At 44.2% G+C, this 20549-nt stretch overlaps 2 protein-coding genes across 2 annotated transcripts in view; one reads left to right on the top strand and one right to left on the bottom strand.

Annotated features, from left to right (window-relative positions):
- LOC310862061 (immunoglobulin superfamily member 21-like) overlaps nt 1-1728 on the top strand; it is a gene marked incomplete at both ends in the record, with an annotated part of 28195 nt that extends 26467 nt beyond the window's left edge. Inside the window, 3 exons of the mRNA XM_083769798.1 lie at nt 1123-1315; nt 1419-1457; nt 1646-1728. Coding sequence (XP_083625924.1) covers nt 1123-1315; nt 1419-1457; nt 1646-1728 — 315 coding nt within the window. The remainder of the gene's footprint in view (nt 1-1122; nt 1316-1418; nt 1458-1645) is intronic.
- Nucleotides 1729-4357: 2629 nt separating this feature from the next.
- On the bottom strand, nt 4358-20494 carry vwa1 (von Willebrand factor A domain containing 1). The gene is made up of 7 exons (XM_083769641.1): nt 20073-20494; nt 14644-14917; nt 14181-14464; nt 10265-10597; nt 8296-8571; nt 7318-7602; nt 4358-5442 (listed from the first exon to the last, which is right to left on the bottom strand). Exons 1-7 carry the CDS (start codon nt 20158-20160, stop codon nt 5414-5416), a joined length of 1569 nt encoding a protein of 522 aa, XP_083625767.1. The 5' UTR covers nt 20161-20494; the 3' UTR covers nt 4358-5413.
- Between the last annotated feature and the right edge of the window lie 55 nt (nt 20495-20549).

The following is a 20549-nucleotide window of genomic DNA, read 5'->3' as shown; positions in this document are numbered from 1 at the left end:
TGGAGCAGTGAGCCGCAGCCAAGGAGTGGTGATCTGCAGCCGTGCCGCGCTCGGAAATCATTTGATTAGTTGATTTGACCCCACAATCCAACCCTTTGATGCTGAGTGCCAAGCCAGGAGGCATTGGGTCCCATTTTTACAGTCTTTGGTATGCCCCGACCGGGGATCGAATCCCAACCTCCCAGTTTCAGGGCGTGTCACTGTTCATCACGTTATTAATGCTGCTCGTCGATGGTCGCTCACTTTCACTTTACCTCAGCAGAAAATAATTTGCATATCCTCCAATTTAAATAGCAATATGCCTCGCTCAAGTTTGCGCCTAACCCTTGCTCATAAAGGTAAGAGGAGAAGTCACACTGATTGGACCCATTTATTCAAAGACTTAACCACTTAACTCCAGAATCGTATCGTGGGGAAAGCTTTAGCAGAAAATTGCAGTAGCAAAATTGAGGTGGACACACACCCTGACACAATTGCATCCTGTGCCATAAGTCTTCTACACTGTTGGTGTGCCTTGGGCACAAAAAGTTTGAAAACTATTTCCTATTTTTAAACTTCTGATGAAGCACATGGTGTACAACTTCCCCAGGCAATGGACAGGGTCCACCACAGTACACAAAGGGACATGAGAAAGAACAACAATCAAGAGTAAAATTATCACACTAACTCATATTTAGGAGTTTAGAGGTTAAACTTTTTATCTTGTCTGCACAAATGTGTAACTATAATTTCCTGTGGTTACCGGTATACAACTTATTGTTTAATCACTATCATTCTGAAATCAGTTTAAACAATGCTATTTTTGCCAAAGAGATTTGGTATCGACTTAGAGGGAAGCAATAACTGACCTGCAGCATACTAGCATCATGTCCAGGAGGTGTACTTGTACATCGAGCTGCCTACAGAAACGGGAGATATCCTATGGACCCCATGGCTTGGCAAGGCTCAATTACTTAATACTTTAATAGCAGACCTAGTATAGAGCCCTGGGGGACCCCGGTCTCCTAGGGTAATGTCTCATTTTCAACTGTCTACTAAACCAAACTAAAAGCTTCTTCAGAAAGGTTTCACCGTGGGTAAAATAAGCTTATCTTTCCCATCTGTTGGGCTATACGTGCACAGAATGAAGTCTTCCCTGAGCCGCTGTACACCTGGACAAAGGTGGGTGGGCCGCTGCTGGACGGCAGAGATGAGCATGATGGGAAAGAGCTGGTGCTGGACCGCGTTCCCGCCGAGCTCAATGGCTCCATGTACCGCTGCACGGCACAGAACCCTCTGGGCTCAACCGACACCCACACGCGTCTCATTGTGTTTGGTGAGTCTTGCTTGTGGAATAGTGCGTGTGCATTCTGATGATGATTTTTTTTGTTTATGTATTGTATAAAGGTGTGAGTGTGACAGGTTTACGTTTTCTACAGAGAACCCAAGACTTAAGAAAGGACGGCAGAAATTCATTGGTACGTATGAGAACGAAACCTTGATCATTGTATTTCACGCACAGAAGTACTGTCAAATGCTATTTTTCTAATTCACCATTCTCACGTAAGAAAACCTCACAGTACACAGTAAAATCCTCAGTGAATTTAAATTTAAGAGTTGAAGATTTTACTTGTAGCATATTGACCAATTCTTTCTTGCTGTCCAGCTAAAGATGAAGGGTGCTGCCATCAGATGAGCGTGGTGACCTGGCTGCTGCTAACACTGACCCTCACATCAGAGCTGACGTGACCAGTGAAGCACCTCTCTTGTTCATGGCTCCTTCCCTATTTACTGTGGCACCTCCTGTGAAAAAAAAGAACCCCTTGGCAGTTTTGAAAAGCTGCGACGCCGTTGCCACGTAGGTCGGTGGGAAATGTCTCATAGCCAAAGGTTCCCAGGTTCAGTCCCTACAACCTACTGTAAGTGTGTCCACTACATCTTGCCAAGCTCAATCCCTGCACCTGCTCTCTCATTAACAAGACACTTTGGATGAAAGCATCAGCAAGTAGAAGCACTAAACCTCTAAAGTGCTAAACCTCCTGACCAAAAGACACAGTGAAACACTCAACCTCAAAAAAGTATGTAGCCTATATGAACTAATATCCTGAAAAGGACTCACAGGCTTGAGATGCCTGTTTGCTTTGTTACGCGTTGGTGCCAGCTGTTTGTATGTCCCTGCAAATGTAGACAAGTGAGAGCGAACCGCATAGCTCAGCTGATGTACTTGCTTTGTTCACAAATTACACACACCATAGTAACTTGCTATCCATAGCTACAGATTGCACAGGGAAGCCACCGTTATTAGCCTACTGTAGATTCTGTGTATTGATTTTTAAATGCAGCATAAGACAAAAGTCAAAACAGTTAAAATGTAAACATAACCTTGAACATGTTTTACACATCGGCACAAAGGCGATGCAAAGTGCATGCACGTGCACACTCACCCAGGTGCTGAACAAACAGCAATGCAACTGGAAAGGAATAAAGTCTGCAACACTTGTTTTATCTCAGTTCTACTTTGATCCGGTTGGATCTTCTTCAGGAATGTTATATTAATATTGTATATATTACACATCAGCACATGTTCTGGATATGTTTCTGTAGAGTAGAACAGTGGTTCTCAACCTTTTCAGGTATTAACTGGGGACCCCTACCCTGACAAGCACTTGGAGTTGTAGGAGTTGACTCGGTTCCACAGATAAATATTGTGAAAATTAAAATAGCAGATCTACAAGCTTGTAATTCTCAAAATGTTTGCCTCTTTCATATATTATATTTTACGATTTGCCCCACCAATGTTTGACCAGCTTTTAAAGTAGTTTGTTGATTAGGCTACTTTTGATGCAGTAATGGCCTTTTTTCCTCTTTTCTTTCTTTCCTTCTTTCTTTCTTTCGTTTTTTTTGTGTGGAGGTATTAAAAGTCCTTAAATTGTCACTTTACTGTCATCTGGGAATCCAGATGACAGTAAAGTGACAACAAAAACAAATCATGTGGTTTAACCACTGGAGTAGAGCACACATAAAATCATGTGGTTTAACGACTGGAGTAGAGCACACATTTGAGAACAGGGAGCTTATCTGAAAGCTGGAGTGAGAGGTTGGGCCAGGCAGCTGGGCTGCATTACAATTTACATGGCACTGCACTGAACTGAAATCTGATTGCAAACATTGTAACGTTGTGATTTATTATTCTTAACAAACGTATTTAGAACAAATTCAATTAAACATTTAAATACGTAGTTTCAATATAATGTATGATTGTTCTTTTGCTGTTTTGCACACGTTCATATTGTTGGCTGGCCCACATGAGGTGTTTCTGTGCGTTTGCGTGCGTGCGTGCGTGCTTGTTATTTTGACCAATACTGTAGTTTGGACATTAACCTGGTTAAAGAATGAAGAGAATGGATGTGGTACTTTGGTTAAGTGCACAGTTTGAAAAGAGAATTATAATTTTAAAGCAAAAACTAATCTGTATAAATTCCTATTTGGACTCGTGATTTTGTGGGAAGAGCTCAGTGTCTTTTAAAGATGAATTTGTACTTTCCAATTAAACAATTTTCGTTGAGTAATGACAATGTTATGGAGCTAATTAAATTGAATGTGTTCTTTTTTCTGTAGGCTACTGTAGGTCAAGACAACAAAGCTTTGATGGTTTGTTTAAGCATTTTCATTATTATTTTCAGCACTACCACCATGTTCATAGTTGTACATTAATTTGTTTAAACTTAATACATATCTTAAATGTATATTCTCAACACTTTAGAGGTCAGAGTATCGATGTAAAGCCACTTGGTTTATTTTTGATGCACTTTCTTTCCCATGAAATATCAAATAAAAAGTAATTTAAGTGTTTTCTCCTTCTAATAGTCAGTTACACATATTGTATGGATAAATGGGTCTTAGATGTCTCGTGTTTAGTCTGTTTACACGTAATACAAACAAAAACCAACAACAAATCAGCTTCCTTTATGTCGTGGAAAAAAACAATAAAATCCTCCTTCCATAGCCTTTCATACTTGGCACTGTTTGCACAAAGGTGTCACGTACGATGATGTTATAGGGCATAGTAGTAGTGGCACAGATAAAACCCATTCATTTCTGAAAATCAATTATTTTAAGCCTGGAACCAAGCCATCCAGAATCCTGGTGAATCATGAACATAAACCATTTGTTTTGTTAAATATAGTATATAATGTGGTAAAAGATCTGGAGTAGATGAAGATGAAGTTGTACATGTAGAGGGCACAGGCCACGGATATCCGAGACATTCATTGTAAAAGAAAACGGGTGCAAGTGTGCCACACAAATGGACTGTAAAAACGTGGCAAATCCAACTCTAAGGATGATCACAATTATTCATAATCACAATAATTCATAATCAATCTGTTAGTAATCATATTTATTGCAAGCTCATGTTAAATTACAATACCACCATAATACAAAATTAGTCTTTAGTGGGTTAACAACAGTAGTTGAGTCCCTTAAGTAAACTTCCACAAGGGGGCAGCAAAGAGTTACAAAAGCACAAAAATCAAGACAGTGGAGTGACAGACCTGACAAAAATAATATATTATAGCTATAAAACTTGTCATCCTTTAACTTATGTCCATCCAGCCATGTCTATGCATGACTTGATCTGCATCAGAAAACATTGCAATAACGTTTTCGGCTTAAACATCTGCATCATCCGTGGCATCTGTCTGTAGTTTGAAGGCATGTGGTCGGCCTGTTTGTAATTCTTCTGCAGTTCAAAGCGGTCCTGTGGATCCCCTCTTTGATTAAGGACTGCGTGTTCATTTACCCATGTGCATGATTTCACTCTGCACATTCAGTGTGTGCCATGCTTGTGCTGAGAATTTATTATCGTGTGTGTGTGTGTGTGTGTGTGTGTGTGTGTGTGTGTGTGTGCACGTGCGTACGTGCTAGTGGGATATGAGGAGGGAAAAAAACATTTTGACGATGCATTCCTTTAAGCAGATCCACATATGGTGCAAAATGCATTCCTGCAAAACGACACCGATAAACATCCACCGTCTCACGCACGTCCCACTTTTCAGACATGTACTGTATGTGACATCTAAAGCTTGTATCTTAAACAAACAAAAGTGCTTTAAAGTTCCATTACAGGTGTAAAACAGAGACGATATAAACAGGAAAAAGCAAACAGTCAGAGCTGCATCGCCGCCGGTTGTAAACTAACTGGTGTTTCATGGCCATTTTCGTTTGTCCCAGGCCGCACCAAAGTGTCTATGGCTTCCACATGCGTACACGTTAAGCCAAACCACACGTGTCTCCTGGATGATGATAGCCACACACAAAAAGAAGGATGGGAACACGACGGGATTTGTGGCTGAAAAAGTCTAGACTGCCCACCTCGCATCACAGTCCGTCCATGTTTGGTATGGTGCATGGTCAGTTCCACAGTTCACTGCTATTATGAACTGTAGCCGTAGGGTAATGCATCTAGAGACGGTAGGAGGAGAAAACAGCTGTTGAGACGATAAGATTTACACCTGCATGTCTGCTTGCAAAATAAACGAGAATACATGAAGGTTTTAAATTAATGTGTCTCAGTCGGTAATAGTAATATGTACTAATATTAGTTTTAAGTGTTTTAAGTTGAGCTGCCCGAAGAGGGTGACAAATTAAAGGAAAGAAACAACATAAAGTATCTTCATAAGGTGTTCGGCCACCACAAGCCATAAGAACAGCTTCAATGTGCAGTGATTATGCAGCGACTCTTCCATCTAAAGTAGTGTTTCTCAACGTCTACTGACCATGATACTGACCATGACACTGATACTGTCACAGGGAGGTCAGGCCCAGTCACAGCAGGCCCCTCTCACAGCACTGTGTGACAGGGATGTCAGGACCTGTCACACAGGGCCTAAATGCACTGTGACAGGGCCATGACAGCCCTGCCATTCAGTGCTGTGAGAGGGCCTGATGTGATAGTGCCTGACAAGTGGGAAAAGTGGAGTGGACCCAAACCATGCCAGCATAAATGCGTCTTTGTAATGAGGGGTTCCATGCACTGCATACCTACTAACGTCCCTCTCTATGTAGTTGTCAAAGGTCTGTTCTTGCTAACGGTCTGATCACAAGATCCTGCACTGACATTCTCAGTCACCTGCGGAAGAGCTGCTATTGCTTTTCCTTACATACTACTGTATCCTCAGCCATTAGATTATGGCTGTTTGTTTTTGGACATTTCTCTTATTTTCTTGTTTCCTGTTTGGTTTAAGTATTTAGTCATGTTTACTTGTTTTCTGAACCACTGTTTCTGTATGTCTTGTAATTCTGTTAAGTCTGTTGATCCTCTTTTGCCCTTGTTTTTGACCAAGCGCCCTGCAGAGCCAAGAGGGAGAAGTGAAGCGCTGCAATGGACATGGTGGCCGATCATATGTACTGCAGCTTATTAAAGCTGGGGCCAGACACATGAACGAGCGAAAACGGTTTAGACCACAATGGGCTCGACTCACAAGCTTGCGCACAAGCTTGAGCTGTGACACTACTGCGCATGCAGGCCCTGTCCGTCAAACCTTCCCCACCTGGAAGAACGGGTGAAAAGGGAGTATAGTATACGCTGGGTTAGCAAAAGCAAATTCCCAGTTCCATCTGTATTATTACTTGCAGAAGCAGAGCACGTGTCGTGTTGATCAAAGTCAAAGTCGTACGATTTGTCACACGCATTACTGCAGTGAAATCTGTTCTCCGCATTTGACCCATCTCTTGGAGCAGTGAGCCGCAGCCATGCCGTGCTTGGGAATCATTTGATTAGTTGATTTGACCCCCCAATCCAACCCATTGATGTTTAGTGCCAAGCAGGGAGGCATTGGGTCCCATTTTTACAGTCTTTGGTATGACCGGTGATCGAACCCCGACCTCACAGTTTCAGGGTGGACAAGCTAACCACAAGGCCACTGTCAGATGATTGCACTTTGAGTTCACCTTTGTCTAGTTAGTTCCCTGCGTATATATACCTGTTTCTGTGAAAGCTTGTTGGTCTGTTAGTGGGCTTGCTAAGCATTTTTATACATTGCACATAGCATGCCAGGCTCTTATGTGCTTTATTGTATCATGGACTCCACCTATATCAAAACCGGTGCATTAGATATTTTTCTCCACTATATGTAAAGGTTTTTCCTTTAAATTGTCACCCGTCGGTGTGTATGTGCTGTTTGTCACTCTGTTATTCCACCAGACGATGCTGAAAAAGCCAAAACAATCTAGGTTGCATTGAAGTCGAAATGAACCAAGTCAAACAACAATACTGAACATAATGGGCCTACATAAATATATGTTTGTATACCATACTGTATAATATATCCTACTAACTTGAATGGAACTGTGCTGTGCAACAGAGGCCCTCTCCGCGCGCCGTCCGGTAGATGGGCGACACACACACTCTGGCGGCAGGGGGCAGGTCCGTGAGGCGGGTGGACAGGGAGTCTGGGGGCAAATAGAAGGTGGAGCGCTGGGCGGGGAGAGAGCTGCGGCCAGACGCCTGTCCCTCCCAGGTGAGCCAGTAGCCCCTCAGACCGCCCACGCCGCCCTTCCAGTCCACCTGCACCGCGTCGCTGCCAACGGTGGTCAGCTGGAGGTCTGCCAAGGCAGGTGTCACTGAAAAATGAAAGGAGAGGATGAAGGATGGGTGGGTGGAGTTATGTGTACAGGGGGTGGGGGGGTGAAAGGAACATAATAATGTACACTAAAGACCTCGAATATATTATGTAAAAACTTAAGAGTTTGGAATATATCCACTGTTTAATCTGAGAGGGTACAAACATTTGATATAAATGGAACCAAATTTGTACCAAATGCACAACTAAATTAAGATTTTACTGTGTAATACAATCCACCATATGCCCTCAATACAGTAAATTAACAATATAATGGTGTGATTGTGCTCAAGTTTCAATGGAACCCTGGGAGAACCCTGAGGGTTGAGAAATCTGAGCTGCGTTTATAGCAATTAGTTGAAATTCAAGAACCAAAAAGGATTAGGCTGTGACCTGAGGATTACCATTAATGTCAGGTAAACTGATCCCCAGTGCTGCATTGTTACACCCCATCCGCAATTGAATTAGGGCTGCAACTACCAATTATTTGATTAACAACATTTTATGATTACTTTTCAGTTATTCAGATAATATATTTTTCAAAAGTGAAATAGCAAGCCGGACTTTTTATTTATTTGTGGTTCAAGGAGGACCCAACCTATTCATAAATTGGTCCTCACTAAACTCATGATAATATGGTAACATTTTTGTCAATTCACTGTGTGTCTCAGAGTAGTGTGTCGCTGACACTCACCTTCCTGAGTGCACACCTTCACAGACATGGCCCTCTCCTTGCCAGAGGAGTGAAGGGCGCTCACGGTGACCAGGTAGGTGGTGTCCGGTTGGAGGTTCTTGAGCAGCGTGGAGTTCTGTCCTCGGGCCACTGTGACGGTGTGGAGTTTACCGCCGGGCAAGGCGGAGTATTCCACCCGGTAGCTTTTGACAGACGCTGGCTGGAGGGGACCCCAGCTCACCCTGACGCTGCTCACCCCTGACTCCGACACCGTCACCACGGCTGGGCTCAGCACCACTGACGGGTGAGAGCCGAACAATGAAACAACAAACGGCATTAATAATGTACAAACAAAAGTGTTTTTCACCTTCAAACAACGTAAATAAATCCCACAAGGGGCAATTCGTTATGAGCAGTTTAAACATGCATGCATGCACATATGTATGTATGGTGTGATCATGCGCCTCTTATGTTTGCTCATTGTAGCACTTTGAAATAAAATCCATTATTATTATTATTATTACATACATATATATTATGGCTGTTTGTTTACTTATGTAAACAAAATGCACACTGACAGTTAAAAAAAGGGTATTTCACCGTCAAACATTGTAAATTAATCCCACAAGGTGCAATTAGTTTTGAGCAGTTTACAACAACAACATAAATACTCCAAAGACATGCATACATACATACATACATACATAAACACACACACACAAACAAACAAACAAACTGTAAAGCATTTTCAAATTGTATTGCAGAGGGACAACAATTTAGATGTTGTATTCTTTTGCAAGCGGATAAAATGGAACGACTAAATTCACCTGCTAAAACATGTCCTGGAGAAGACAAAAGACTAGTAGCTTTACAGAGGATTTGGTGGTTACAAAAGAGGTTTCACTCTGGCAATCTTAGTGCAGTTTCTATCTTTTATTGTGAGGTTGTGAAACCAGCAGATGAAAGAAACGCCCAGAATACTTTCAATAACCGACTGATAAAAATGAAAGAACTATAATTTAGTTTTTCTGGCTCCCGCTTCACAATAACAGCTGCCTGCGTAAGTGTGTTAGAAATTATTAAAATAAAGTCAGGGAGAGCATTCTTGGGTCGTCCCAAAACATTCGAACAAAATTCAAAGCATATGATTGGAACCTGCGATCACTCCCAAAATATGTTTCTGATGCTGTAAAAGGTTTGGTTCCATCAATGTTTGTTTACATTTGAGTAAAATTGGTATATAGTTTCGCTTACAATCAACAAACCCCTCAAATGTATCTGTTCAAATAATAATACCAATTTAGATGAGTTATAGTTCTTTCATTCTCAGATGTGTGTGAGAATTTGGGGAAAGGATGAAAATATTTGTTAAGTATATAGTGCAACAAAATTGTACCAATGGTCTATGGTTTTCTATACTACCAGGAAGTCACCTGGTATTCCAGGTCTAACTTGAATACACAGTAAAATGTGTTCCTCATTTCCCTAGGCCACGCATAGCCTCATTCGCCGCTGCAGTTCATTGGAGCGACATGTACCTGTATCTTATGGTGGCCGCCATATTGAGCTCCAAAATAGCGGAGCCTAGGCACGGCACACTGCCACTCAAACTGACTAGGCCTACTGGCCGCCAATCACAGCACATCTTTTCCTTGACTTTGAAGTTATGTCACCGAGGAGAAAGTGATGTCACTGAGGAGGAAGTGATGATTCTGAGTCCCGGAAAAGATGTGCTGTGATTGTGTGTGTGTGTGTGTGTGTGTGTGTGTGTGTGTGTGTGTGTGTGTGTGTGTGTGCGTGGTGTGTACATGCTGTGCTATGTGCTAAATAACTAATTTACGCCATTGTGTGAAAACAATATATAAATCAGCGCACGCACGTGCATGATCCTTCCTACGTCCCTGACACCAGATAGGACAGAAAAATATCAGGCCAAGGACCAGGCTGTTTCAGGTGATGCTTGGGTGCAGACGGGCAGTGTAAATATTACCTGGCTTTGTGGTGAAGCTGACAGACAGGGGATTCAGTACTTGTTCATTTGATTCTGGTGACAGCGTGGCTGTGTAGGCGGTGTCCGGCTTCAGGCCCGTTAGCTGAACAGAGTTGGAGTCAGACGGCTGGGTCAGTCTCTGGTACTGACCACCACTGGTACTCGGACTGGTTCCACTTCCCCCAGCTCCGCCGCCACCGACTGTACCCGTCACAACCGGCCCGAAGCGGATCGCGTAGTACCCTTGCAGACCGGCCAGAACCGGACGCCACTGGAGTGTGGCGGAGTCGGTGGAGACGTCGTGGACTTGGAGTCGCTCGGCCCGGATGATCTCTGTTAGGTGGGAGGACGAAGCAGGATGATGTCACTGCATGTGAATTCATAATATGCATGCTACAGCAGTGGTTCCCAAAGTGGGGTCCAGGGACCCCTAGGGGTCCTTGAGGGAGTTCCAGGGGGTCCCCAGCTAAATGATAGTTATAGGAACCAAATGGACCCTTATGGGTCTGTAACTCTGAGAGTGTACAAAACTACAAATGGAACCAAATGGACCCGCTAGGGTGTACACTCCCTGTAACAGAGTGGTCCTCTGTTACTTATTCTGCACAGCATATTGGCACTTTATTAACTTGCACAGTTGTATTTTGCAGTCATGATTTTATTGTTGAATACCGTTTCCTGTTGGCTGAGATGGCCACTCAGCCAACGAGTTCCACCTGGGGAAATGCTTGGTGATTAACAAACATGAGTGGCAAGTGCAATGCGGGTTATATATTCAATATGTTTGGGAAGTGCAATAATGTGGAGTTCTATTGTTGAGGTTTGATTGAATGCCTAACAATTGCCTGTGATGTGTTTCAGTAAGGATTGGGCTGGACCATGTCAGGATAGCAGGGGAGTTAAGATGTGCTGTTGTGATTATGGATGTATCATGTACCTATGTTTATTTTAATTTTTATATAGGATGTTGTGTACTGTTGTTGTCTCCACCAGGCCGAAGGCATGTGGGGAGAGTATGTTTTGCACTCCGTCCGTCCGCGTGTCCGTCCGTCCGTCCGTCCGTGTGTCCGTGTGTCCGTGAACAGCTAATCTCGGCCACCGTTAACCCGGTCGATGCCATATTTTGCACACACACTCCCTGGATGCCAACCATGAACCTCTGCCCCAAACTTTCCAGAACGGCCTGTTATAGCGCCACCAGGAGGCCGCTTTGTGCAAAACAAGTTTTTGCACAGTACACCTACAGATTTTGTCCAAACATCACGCAAATTGGTACACAGTCTCTCTAGAGCCATTCAACCAAACGGGTCTTTCAGATTTATCAGACTCCATCCTGATTGGTTAAGATTGGCTTCCAAAGTTCACAGGAGTGCTCAGTTTCAAACAAAATGCTGCAAATCATGAACACATCGCGTGATTTCCCTGAAATTGTGCACCCACATTCCCACTAGGCCGAGGACGAAATGCCACATGAACAATTTCAACTCAGCCTCAAGGTGGCGCTATAACTGGCCGAAAAGTGTTTTTACCTCTAACTGCACGGATCTGTGGATAACCTGGTGGAGACCTGTGCCCGGAAGGGCACTTTTTCTAGTTTTGTCTGTTTTTGTCTGCCTTTTATTTTTCAACTTTTACTGATCTTGTATTTAAGGTTTGTTTGTCTTGTTTTCTGTTATCATTTTTCTTTGGTGTGTTTACTCTTTTATGTCATACTTGTGGGGTTTATTTAAGAGAAGCTGTTAATGTTAATTATTCTTTTTCAAACTCTATCTCAATAATGCTTCTGTGAAAAAAACCAATAAACAAAGTTATATAAAAAAAAAACATGTGCTGTTGTGATTGCTTATTTATGTTGTAGTGTGAAGGATTTATAACTTGTATAGTACATTGTATGGTTTAAGGTTATTTCTTTATATGTATGTATTGTATGCTTCATTGCTTATGTATGTATTTATGGTATGTTCTCATTTGAAGACACCCCTGTAAATGGTATAGTCCATTCTCATTATTTCCAGCTGGGTATAAAAGTCTGCCATTTTGCCAGTGAACTGGCTGGGAGTAGAGAGCTTCCTGCATTTATGTCAGTTGGTAGTGCTCCTTTGGTGAATAAACATACCATTGGTTAACCTTTACCAATGCCTCTGTACTGTTTCTCCAGCCACTAACATGGTCATTCCTACACTCTCAAGAGTTAAATTAACTTTGATTTCACAATACATTGGGGTTCCAGAGATAGAAATGGGGGACCGCAGCCTAATTCAAGTCAAACCGAGGGGGAATCCTTGAAATGAAAATGGTTGAAAATCACTGCTAGAGCCGTAAAAGTCTTCTGTTATGGGGGTCTTTGGCATATATTTTCAAATGGGGGGGGGGGGTCTGCAGGATAATGAGTATCATTTTGGGGGTCCTTGACATGAAAAGGTTTGGGGACCACTGCTCTACAGAATGATGTCATTGCATGTGTAGTAGTTGTCTCTAGACTCCGCTAACATGGCAGGGTGGTTTTTTTCCTACTGCAGTACAAAACAGAAAGATTTAAAATGCTCCAGCCTTGCAGAGGCCCCTTGCTTTGCGGGAGGTCTTAGAACACTAGACACTAGACAGAGTGCTAAAAACGTCACAGAGACCGAGACACAGTCTGCAAGCTTTTTAACTACTGCAACAAGACAACCTGAAATAGCCAGCGCCATTAGGCAACAAAATACTAACCCAAGAGGGGGAGCGTAATGTTTTAAATGGGGATCGTCTCAACTCAAGAGGAGTATTACAGTACATGTTTTCTGAGGTAACCCGCATGCATTATGGCTGATACCCAATCTGGCAAAAAGAAATAAGCTATATAAGCTATCCCCTGGTCTATATATGTAGGTGTGTGGCACAGTGGGGGCAAGGAGAGTTGTTGAATCATTGATCCATTAATAGCTTCCCCTATCTCATTACAGGGAATCTTACATGCACAAAACACCGTCTCGGCTATCTATTAGGCTCCGTCGTCTCCAGGAGCATGTGTGGAATTAGGGAGAAGCAGAGCGACATGCCTTTACATTCAAGTGAGGGGCACTGAGTGCGGGTACAGCGTGGGGAGCTAGCTGGATGCTCAAAGCAAAGTGACACTTGGTCAAGGTTTGTGTTTGGGGCAGCGGTGGACGAACGGTTTGCGGAGCGTTCTTGATACCGGAAGGTCGCTAGTTCGTATCCCCGGACCGGCACGTTAAAATTACCACAGCTGAAGTGCCCTTGAGCAAGGCATTGAACCCCTACCATGAAATGTTCTATGAGCAGGGCCTGGCTGTAAACAAGTTCTTGAGCTTAGTCCAGTTACCCTGGGTAAACATAGTAACTTTGCTTTGCTTTGCTTTGTGTTGCGTATTTTCACCTTGCAGTGATGTAACACCAAATACTGGTGAGATATAAGTAGTTTCTCCATTGACTAGAAATTGATAATCCCAAATAACTTCCTATAGTTTTCATACATTGCACAGTGAAACAGCTCTCACTCTTTTAGCGTATACATGGATATAAACAAAGCAAATATTTGTTTTTATAAAATGGCAAATTCATGACAAAAGGATATGTAGCTTTTATAAAACATAAGCGATGATGAAATAAAACCGTCCAGAATTGAGCAATGACATAATAGTAAATCCGTCACTGGCACCACCAACGCAGCTGGCAAGTATCTCCAGACGATGGGCGTTCTTAACATACGCCCAAGATGGCATCATATTGAGCTACATCATTTTGTGAAGTGTCCCAGTTTACAGTAAGTATAATGGTCAATATACAGTACAGTACGTCACTTAACGATCACGTCTACATAAACACACACACACATGCACACGCGCGCACTCACGCACGCGCGTGCGTGCGCACGCACGCATGCACACACACACAGAATGCCAGTGCTCATGCTCACCAATGATGGCATCCCTCAGGTCCTCTGTGATGATGCTCATGTCATCGATGTCCACAAAGTACAGGTGGTTCTCCACGGGCGGGGTCACCACCTGCCGCAGCACCTGGTAGTTGCCGTGACCGGTCGAAACCACCAGCACGGCCACGCCCTCGTCCCGCAGCTCGGCCATCGGTCCGACCACGTCGCCGGGCTTCACGCCGTCCGTCAGCCACACCAGCACCCGTGGGAGGCCGGCCCTCGCCCCTCCGTCCGCACCGGGACTCAGCACCCAGGCCTTCGCCATCCTGACGAGGGTATAGTGTTGTTTTGAACAGTTTTTTAGTCATAGTCTTTTGAATAATTTTAATTACATTTTAGTCAACTGGAATGTTTTAGTCTTAGTCTAGTTTTAGTTGAGTAAATATGATGATTTTAGTCGACTAAATCGACAGCTGATTTAGTCGACTGATTTAGTCGACTCTACCTGAGGGCCTCCTCCGTGTTGGTGTCCCCCCTCAGGGCCTTGGTGTTCCTCAGGGCCTCCTGGAGGCCACTCTGGGTGTTGTAGGAGTCGAAGCCGAACTCCAAGCGCGGCTGTGTGCCCACCTGCAGGAGGCCCACCTTCACCTGGTCCTCACCCAGCGAGAAGGGCAGGAGGAGCTCCGACAGGAAGGCCAGCATGCGGGAGTGCTCGTAGGACGACACGCTGCCCGAGGAGTCCAGCAAGAACAGGACGTCGCCCTCGCAGCAGTTGAGCGCTGTGGGGGAGAACAGAAGACAGCGGTTTAGTTAACAGAACAATGGCTGTTATTGATGAGCTTATCAAGTGTTGTTACTGTGTGCGGCGGGATGATATCACTCACTATAAAGGTTATTATGTGGGCAAAAGAAACACGCTGACAAATGCCAGAGCTGGGCCAAAGCACGTTTATTTGTTTAACCGCTGCTAGGCAGTAAAATAAGCATTTAAACTCATCTTGTGAATTTAAAGACAAGAGCATATCCCTTTTTTTTACCAGGGAACATTGTGGCATCAGACCTCAGTGACAATCAGCTAGGAAGAAGAGCTAGTTTTGTTGTTGTTTATACCCGTCACTTGTTGCTTTTTTTTTGCTTTTTATGATGACACGGAGTTGTCTCTTTGGAACACCACCCGTAGCTCCATTTATTCAAAGCCTCTTGCACAACACAACCCCGGCGCATAACAAACTGACAACACAACCCGACGCACAACAAACTGACAACACAACCTGACGCACAACAAACTGACAACACATCCCGACGCACAACAAACTGACAACACAACCCGACGCACAACAAACTGACAACACAACCCGACGCACAACAAACTGACAACACATCCCGACGCACAACAAACTGACAACACAACCCGACGCACAACAAACTGACAACACATCCCGACGCACAACAAACTGACAACACAACCCGACACACAACAAACTGACAACACAACCCGACGCACAACAAACTGACAACACATCCCAACGCACAACAAACTGACAACACAACCCGACGCACAACAAACTGACAACACATCCCGACGCACAACAAACTGACAACACATCCCGACGCACAACAAACTGACAACACAACCCGACGCACAACAAACTGACAACACGACGCACAACAAACTGACAACACAACCCGACACACAACAAACTGTGTCATCATTCAACGACAGCCTTTAGGCAAAACCAAACGTTCCCCAAGCCTACACTATGTCAACATATAACAAAATACATACATGGATGCACCTGGGACGTATCCTCAGTGATGTATCCCAAGGTCATCGGGGTTTCGGGTCTGCCAACATCATACCCCTCACTCAGGTGACCCAGCCGGGGTGATCAAGTCCCGACTTACGTCCCAGTAGCTACCCTTGATCAGTCCCATTATGGAAAAGCCTAAGTCGAGGCCAGAGCAAGTGCTATACGGCAAGTGCTACGGGCTAAGATGGAGTCTGAAGAGTTGGGTTTTCAGACTACGGCGGAGGATAGGGAGTGAGTCTGCAGTTCTGATTGCAATGGGAAGAGCATCCCATAGTTTTGGAGGCAGAAGGGAGAAGAGTTTGGGACGTGTGGAGCGTTGTCCCGGCATTTTTGGTGAATGTACTTCAAGCTTTCCTGCGTTGGCTGATCTGAGCGCACAGGACGGTTTGTAGGATCCAGTCAGACTCAGGCAAGATATGGGGGTGCCATACCTTTGGTTGTGGGTCAACCTTATAGGAAGACAGAGGGAGGTGGGCTGTGACGCCATGTGGGTCAATATATCATCATCGAGTAGAAACCTACTCGAGCCCACACTGTTTCTTTAGGAACAGTATTTCTTTTCTAGTTATTATTATTATTAAAGAAGTGGCTAAATCATTATCCATGAAGCCACCCCAAAGCAGAAGCAGTAAGTACCTTTCCACTGGTGTTGTGCTATTATGCAGATGTGGGACGATACCATTAAATAACACAGCTATCCATCTCTCACAATCTGAATCCTTCCGCAACCTTTTTCCATAGGACCTCTGTGTCTCAAATTCTGTGAGCATGCGTGCGCACACACACACACACACACACACACACACACACACACACACACACACACACACACACACACACACACACACACACACACACACACACACACACACACACACACACACACACACACACAGAGAGAGAGAGAGACCCACTTGGAAAAGTTGGAATCTCCCTCCCTTCTCTCTTCCGCCAGCCAACCTCCTTGGAACAGCTTGGTCTCACAGTCATTAAAACCTTTATACTGCGTGCTTTCACCATGAAAGTGACGCAGACCGGGAGCCCAGAAGAAAGACTCGCACTTGCGTTACGGGAGGAAGTCGGAGATGAAAAGCAAAGTGATTATAAACTAAGATAAGATTAAATGAAAACAAATTAGCTTTAAATAGGGATGAGAGGAGCTGCTGAAAACTTCAGAGGTACAGGGAGGATGAAAGGCCAAGTAAGTGTTCACACGCTGAGCCACGGAACAAGGATTTTTGCCAATGTTCCATATTTCACAACAAAGTCGTAAAAGAGCTGTGAGGGCGAATCCAAAGAAAGAGGGGAGAGGAGAGGGAACAGAAGCTGCTTGGTATTGGTGGCAGAAGGAGTAGTGTGGGGAGGTGTGTGTGGAGTGAAAAGAGAATGGGTATAAAGCCTAAGGGGGGAGGTGTGTATTGGCAGTTCCATCTGAGAGACGAGGAGGAATGCATGGCCTTATACGCTCACAGTGGACAGAAAAACGCACAGAGGGAGAAGGGAAGAGCACTTGACTGACAGAAACAATTTTGCTACTGGAGATATTTAATACCAGAATAATGAACCCCCAGTCCACCCTCCGCCCCCTCAATCCACACAAGCACACACACACGTTGACAGCATCATTTGAAGTTGCAGAGCAAGGTTCAAGGAGAAGAAATTATGAATATGTGGAGAGAGTGAGAGCTGAGAGAGAGAGAGAGAGAGAGAGGCACACAGACGCCAGATTGCCTCCAGTGATTTGTGACCTTAAGAGAAAATTAGACATGCTTTTAGAGCTGAATGACATTTGAATCTGCACTGTTCAGACTTGAGTTTCAGAGTGGTTATTTTCCTGTGGGTACGCTATTTATCACTGCATGGCCAACATGTGGTGATGATTGAAGAGCCGGGGGTATGGAAAGCTACACACACTTCTGTTCACTGTCTCACACGAAAACACATACTCTCTCTCACTCACACACACACACACACACACACACACACACACACACACACACACACACACACACACACACACACACACACACACACACACACACACACACAGACGCACGCACGCACGCACGCACGCACGCACGCACGCACGCACGCACGCACGCACGCACGCACGCACGCACGCACGCACGCACGCACACACACACACACACACACACACACACACACACACACACACACACACACACACACACACACACACACACACACACACACACACAGACGCACGCACACACACACACACACACACACACACACACACACAGACACACATGACAACAAAAACAAATACACACATGCACATGCGCACGCACACACACACACACACACACACACACACACACACACACACACACACACACACACACACACACACACACACACACAGACGCACGCACGCGCACACACACACACACACACACACACACACACAGACACACATGACAACAAAAACAAATACACACATGCACATGCGCACGCTCTGCCTCTGCACCTGAAGAATGTCTTACATCTGTCTGGTTGTTTGGACTTTGCACAGCGGGTCTTTTGGAGGGAGGGGCTACTATGTGGCCTCTGTACAGCAGCCCCCAACTCAGATGTTGATATGTGTTTATCTTACACTGTGTAAGAGTTTACAGTAAAATCCTGTATATATTTTACTGGATAGGTTTCCAGATGGTAGTTTACGCTGCTAATAAAAAGTGTTGTTTAGAAGAGCCATATTATTGTAAATACCGGTATACTGTTAAAATGATTTGCGGGGAGCAGTGAGTGACATGATGCCAGAAACATGAATGATAACACAAGCTCACAGGACAGCATTAGGTCCTAAAAGTGTGCAGTGTCCGATTTAAATTAAGAGTCAGCTGAGCGCTTTGCATTGTATGTCTAAAGTCTAAAAATATATACACCATATGGCTTGCACAGTGTACTGTATAGGTACAAATTGTTTGCAAGGCCGTTGAGGGCTATTAGTGACACATACAGTACTACTAAGAATTCAAAAACCTCTCTTAGAGCCACCAGTATGGGCACACATACAGTACATACTGTAAGTGTACAACACAGCAGTGTAATCTAAGTATACAGTAGCTGAGTAGCCTATAGGTCTACCAGGTTAACAAGCCTTTGCTGGTCCATTTACACCAGTGGGTAGTCTACCTCCCAGGGGTTCTTGGAGGGGGTCGGTCATAATATTCTGTATGTATACAACAAATCCTTTCAAATGGGGTCTGCGGCCTCATACATGCCCTTGACGTGATTCTTTTTTGCGAACTACTGCATTCCACATACCAAAAGACATGGTTGTGAGGTATAAAGGCAGAACTCTCTGAGCACATCATGGCAGAATGGAAGATAAAGGCGTTTAAACATGTCTAGCTTGCTGACATAGTCAGCAATTAGGACATTTCTTCCATACAGTACTCAATAATAAGAGAAACTATACACATTACATGATTTATCTTATATGGAAATGTGTATAAAACATGGGACTGTCTTGTGTCTTCCACTCATACAAAGAAATATACACATAATCCTGCTGATGTTTTGGAGAGCACTGCATGTCATACTTGTTGTAGCTGTATCTAGATGTATTATCTTTGGTAACTTGGAGAAACTGGAGGAGTAAGTTTTTTATGGAAGCCCTTGGTTTACAAGGTCATCCTTATTAAAGGCACACAGGCTATAAGGAGCATAATTACTGTATGCTAAATCAGTGGTGGATTCCCATCAAGACAAGTTGTAATGGATATGGCACAGTGACAGCACTGTACACACACAACTATGTTAATAGTGAGTCACAAAAGGTGCTGTCACCACCAGGATTAGCTTTTCAGACAGACTGTAAATCCAACCACATAGGCTGATAACAGCTAAAACTATCTGAGGCTCATGGTCAATCCAATTTACCGTGAATTATTACAGATTAATATCCCATCTGAGGACGACCTAGAGAGATTATCAAAACGTTCAATAGCAAACTGGTGTGAAATAAACAAACACCTGAATCACTGTAGGCTACCAGCCCAGGACAGTACCAACCCCGCCCAGACCCAGTACATCCATAAACACCACTACCCCGCCCAGAGTCGACCCAGTACATCCGCAGCATGCTGAAACTTACCTCCTTCAGGTAAAGGGTTCTGTGAGTCCGACGGCCGCAGCAGGACCACGCAAACCATTGCACAACTCAACAAAACCCGAAACTCCATTGCGGACGATGGCGATCAATCTATTCCAGTGGCAGATTCCCTCGAAATAATAGCACTTCAGAGGTGTTTTTTTTCTTCCTGGGGGGTCTTGATTCAACCACCCATAGCCTGAGAGCGCGTCAACAAAGTCAAGATAGGTAGCCTAATTCATATCGCAAAGAATTCATACACAATCTGTATTTTTACTCTCTCTGTTGTCTTTAGGAAACATTATCCGCCCCGATCGAAACGTCGAGACTCGTTATATGAAGTAGTTTCTGTTGGGCTGCACTTGTAGACTATTCAGTCCATGCAGGGCAGGCGCTCTTCAATGAAAAGTGAGTGCGCTCTAAGCGCGCAGCTTTCTCTTGCACTCTATAGCCTACTCCCTCCTCCCTTCCTGTTCCAGT

The sequence above is a fragment of the Protomyctophum parallelum genome (genome assembly GCF_964188405.1).
Source record: "Protomyctophum parallelum genome assembly, chromosome: 7".
NCBI lineage: Eukaryota > Metazoa > Chordata > Actinopteri > Myctophiformes > Myctophidae > Protomyctophum > Protomyctophum parallelum.
Note: the sequence above shows the minus strand (reverse complement) of the source record. Positions and strands in the feature narration are given on the sequence as shown.

Excerpts from the sequence above, each read along its gene's own strand:
- vwa1 (XM_083769641.1), bottom strand. The coding sequence starts at position 20,160 with ATGGAGTTTCGGGTTTTGTTGAGTTGTGCAATGGTTTGCGTGGTCCTG. Across the intron at positions 8,572-10,264 it reads CAGCTTCACCACAAAGCCAG|TGGTGCTGAGCCCAGCCGTG; the intron begins GTAATATTTACA and ends CTCACCCGTCAG. Across the intron at positions 5,443-7,317 it reads CACAGCACAGTTCCATTCAA|ATGCATTACCCTACGGCTAC; the intron begins GTTAGTAGGATA and ends TACCGTCTCTAG.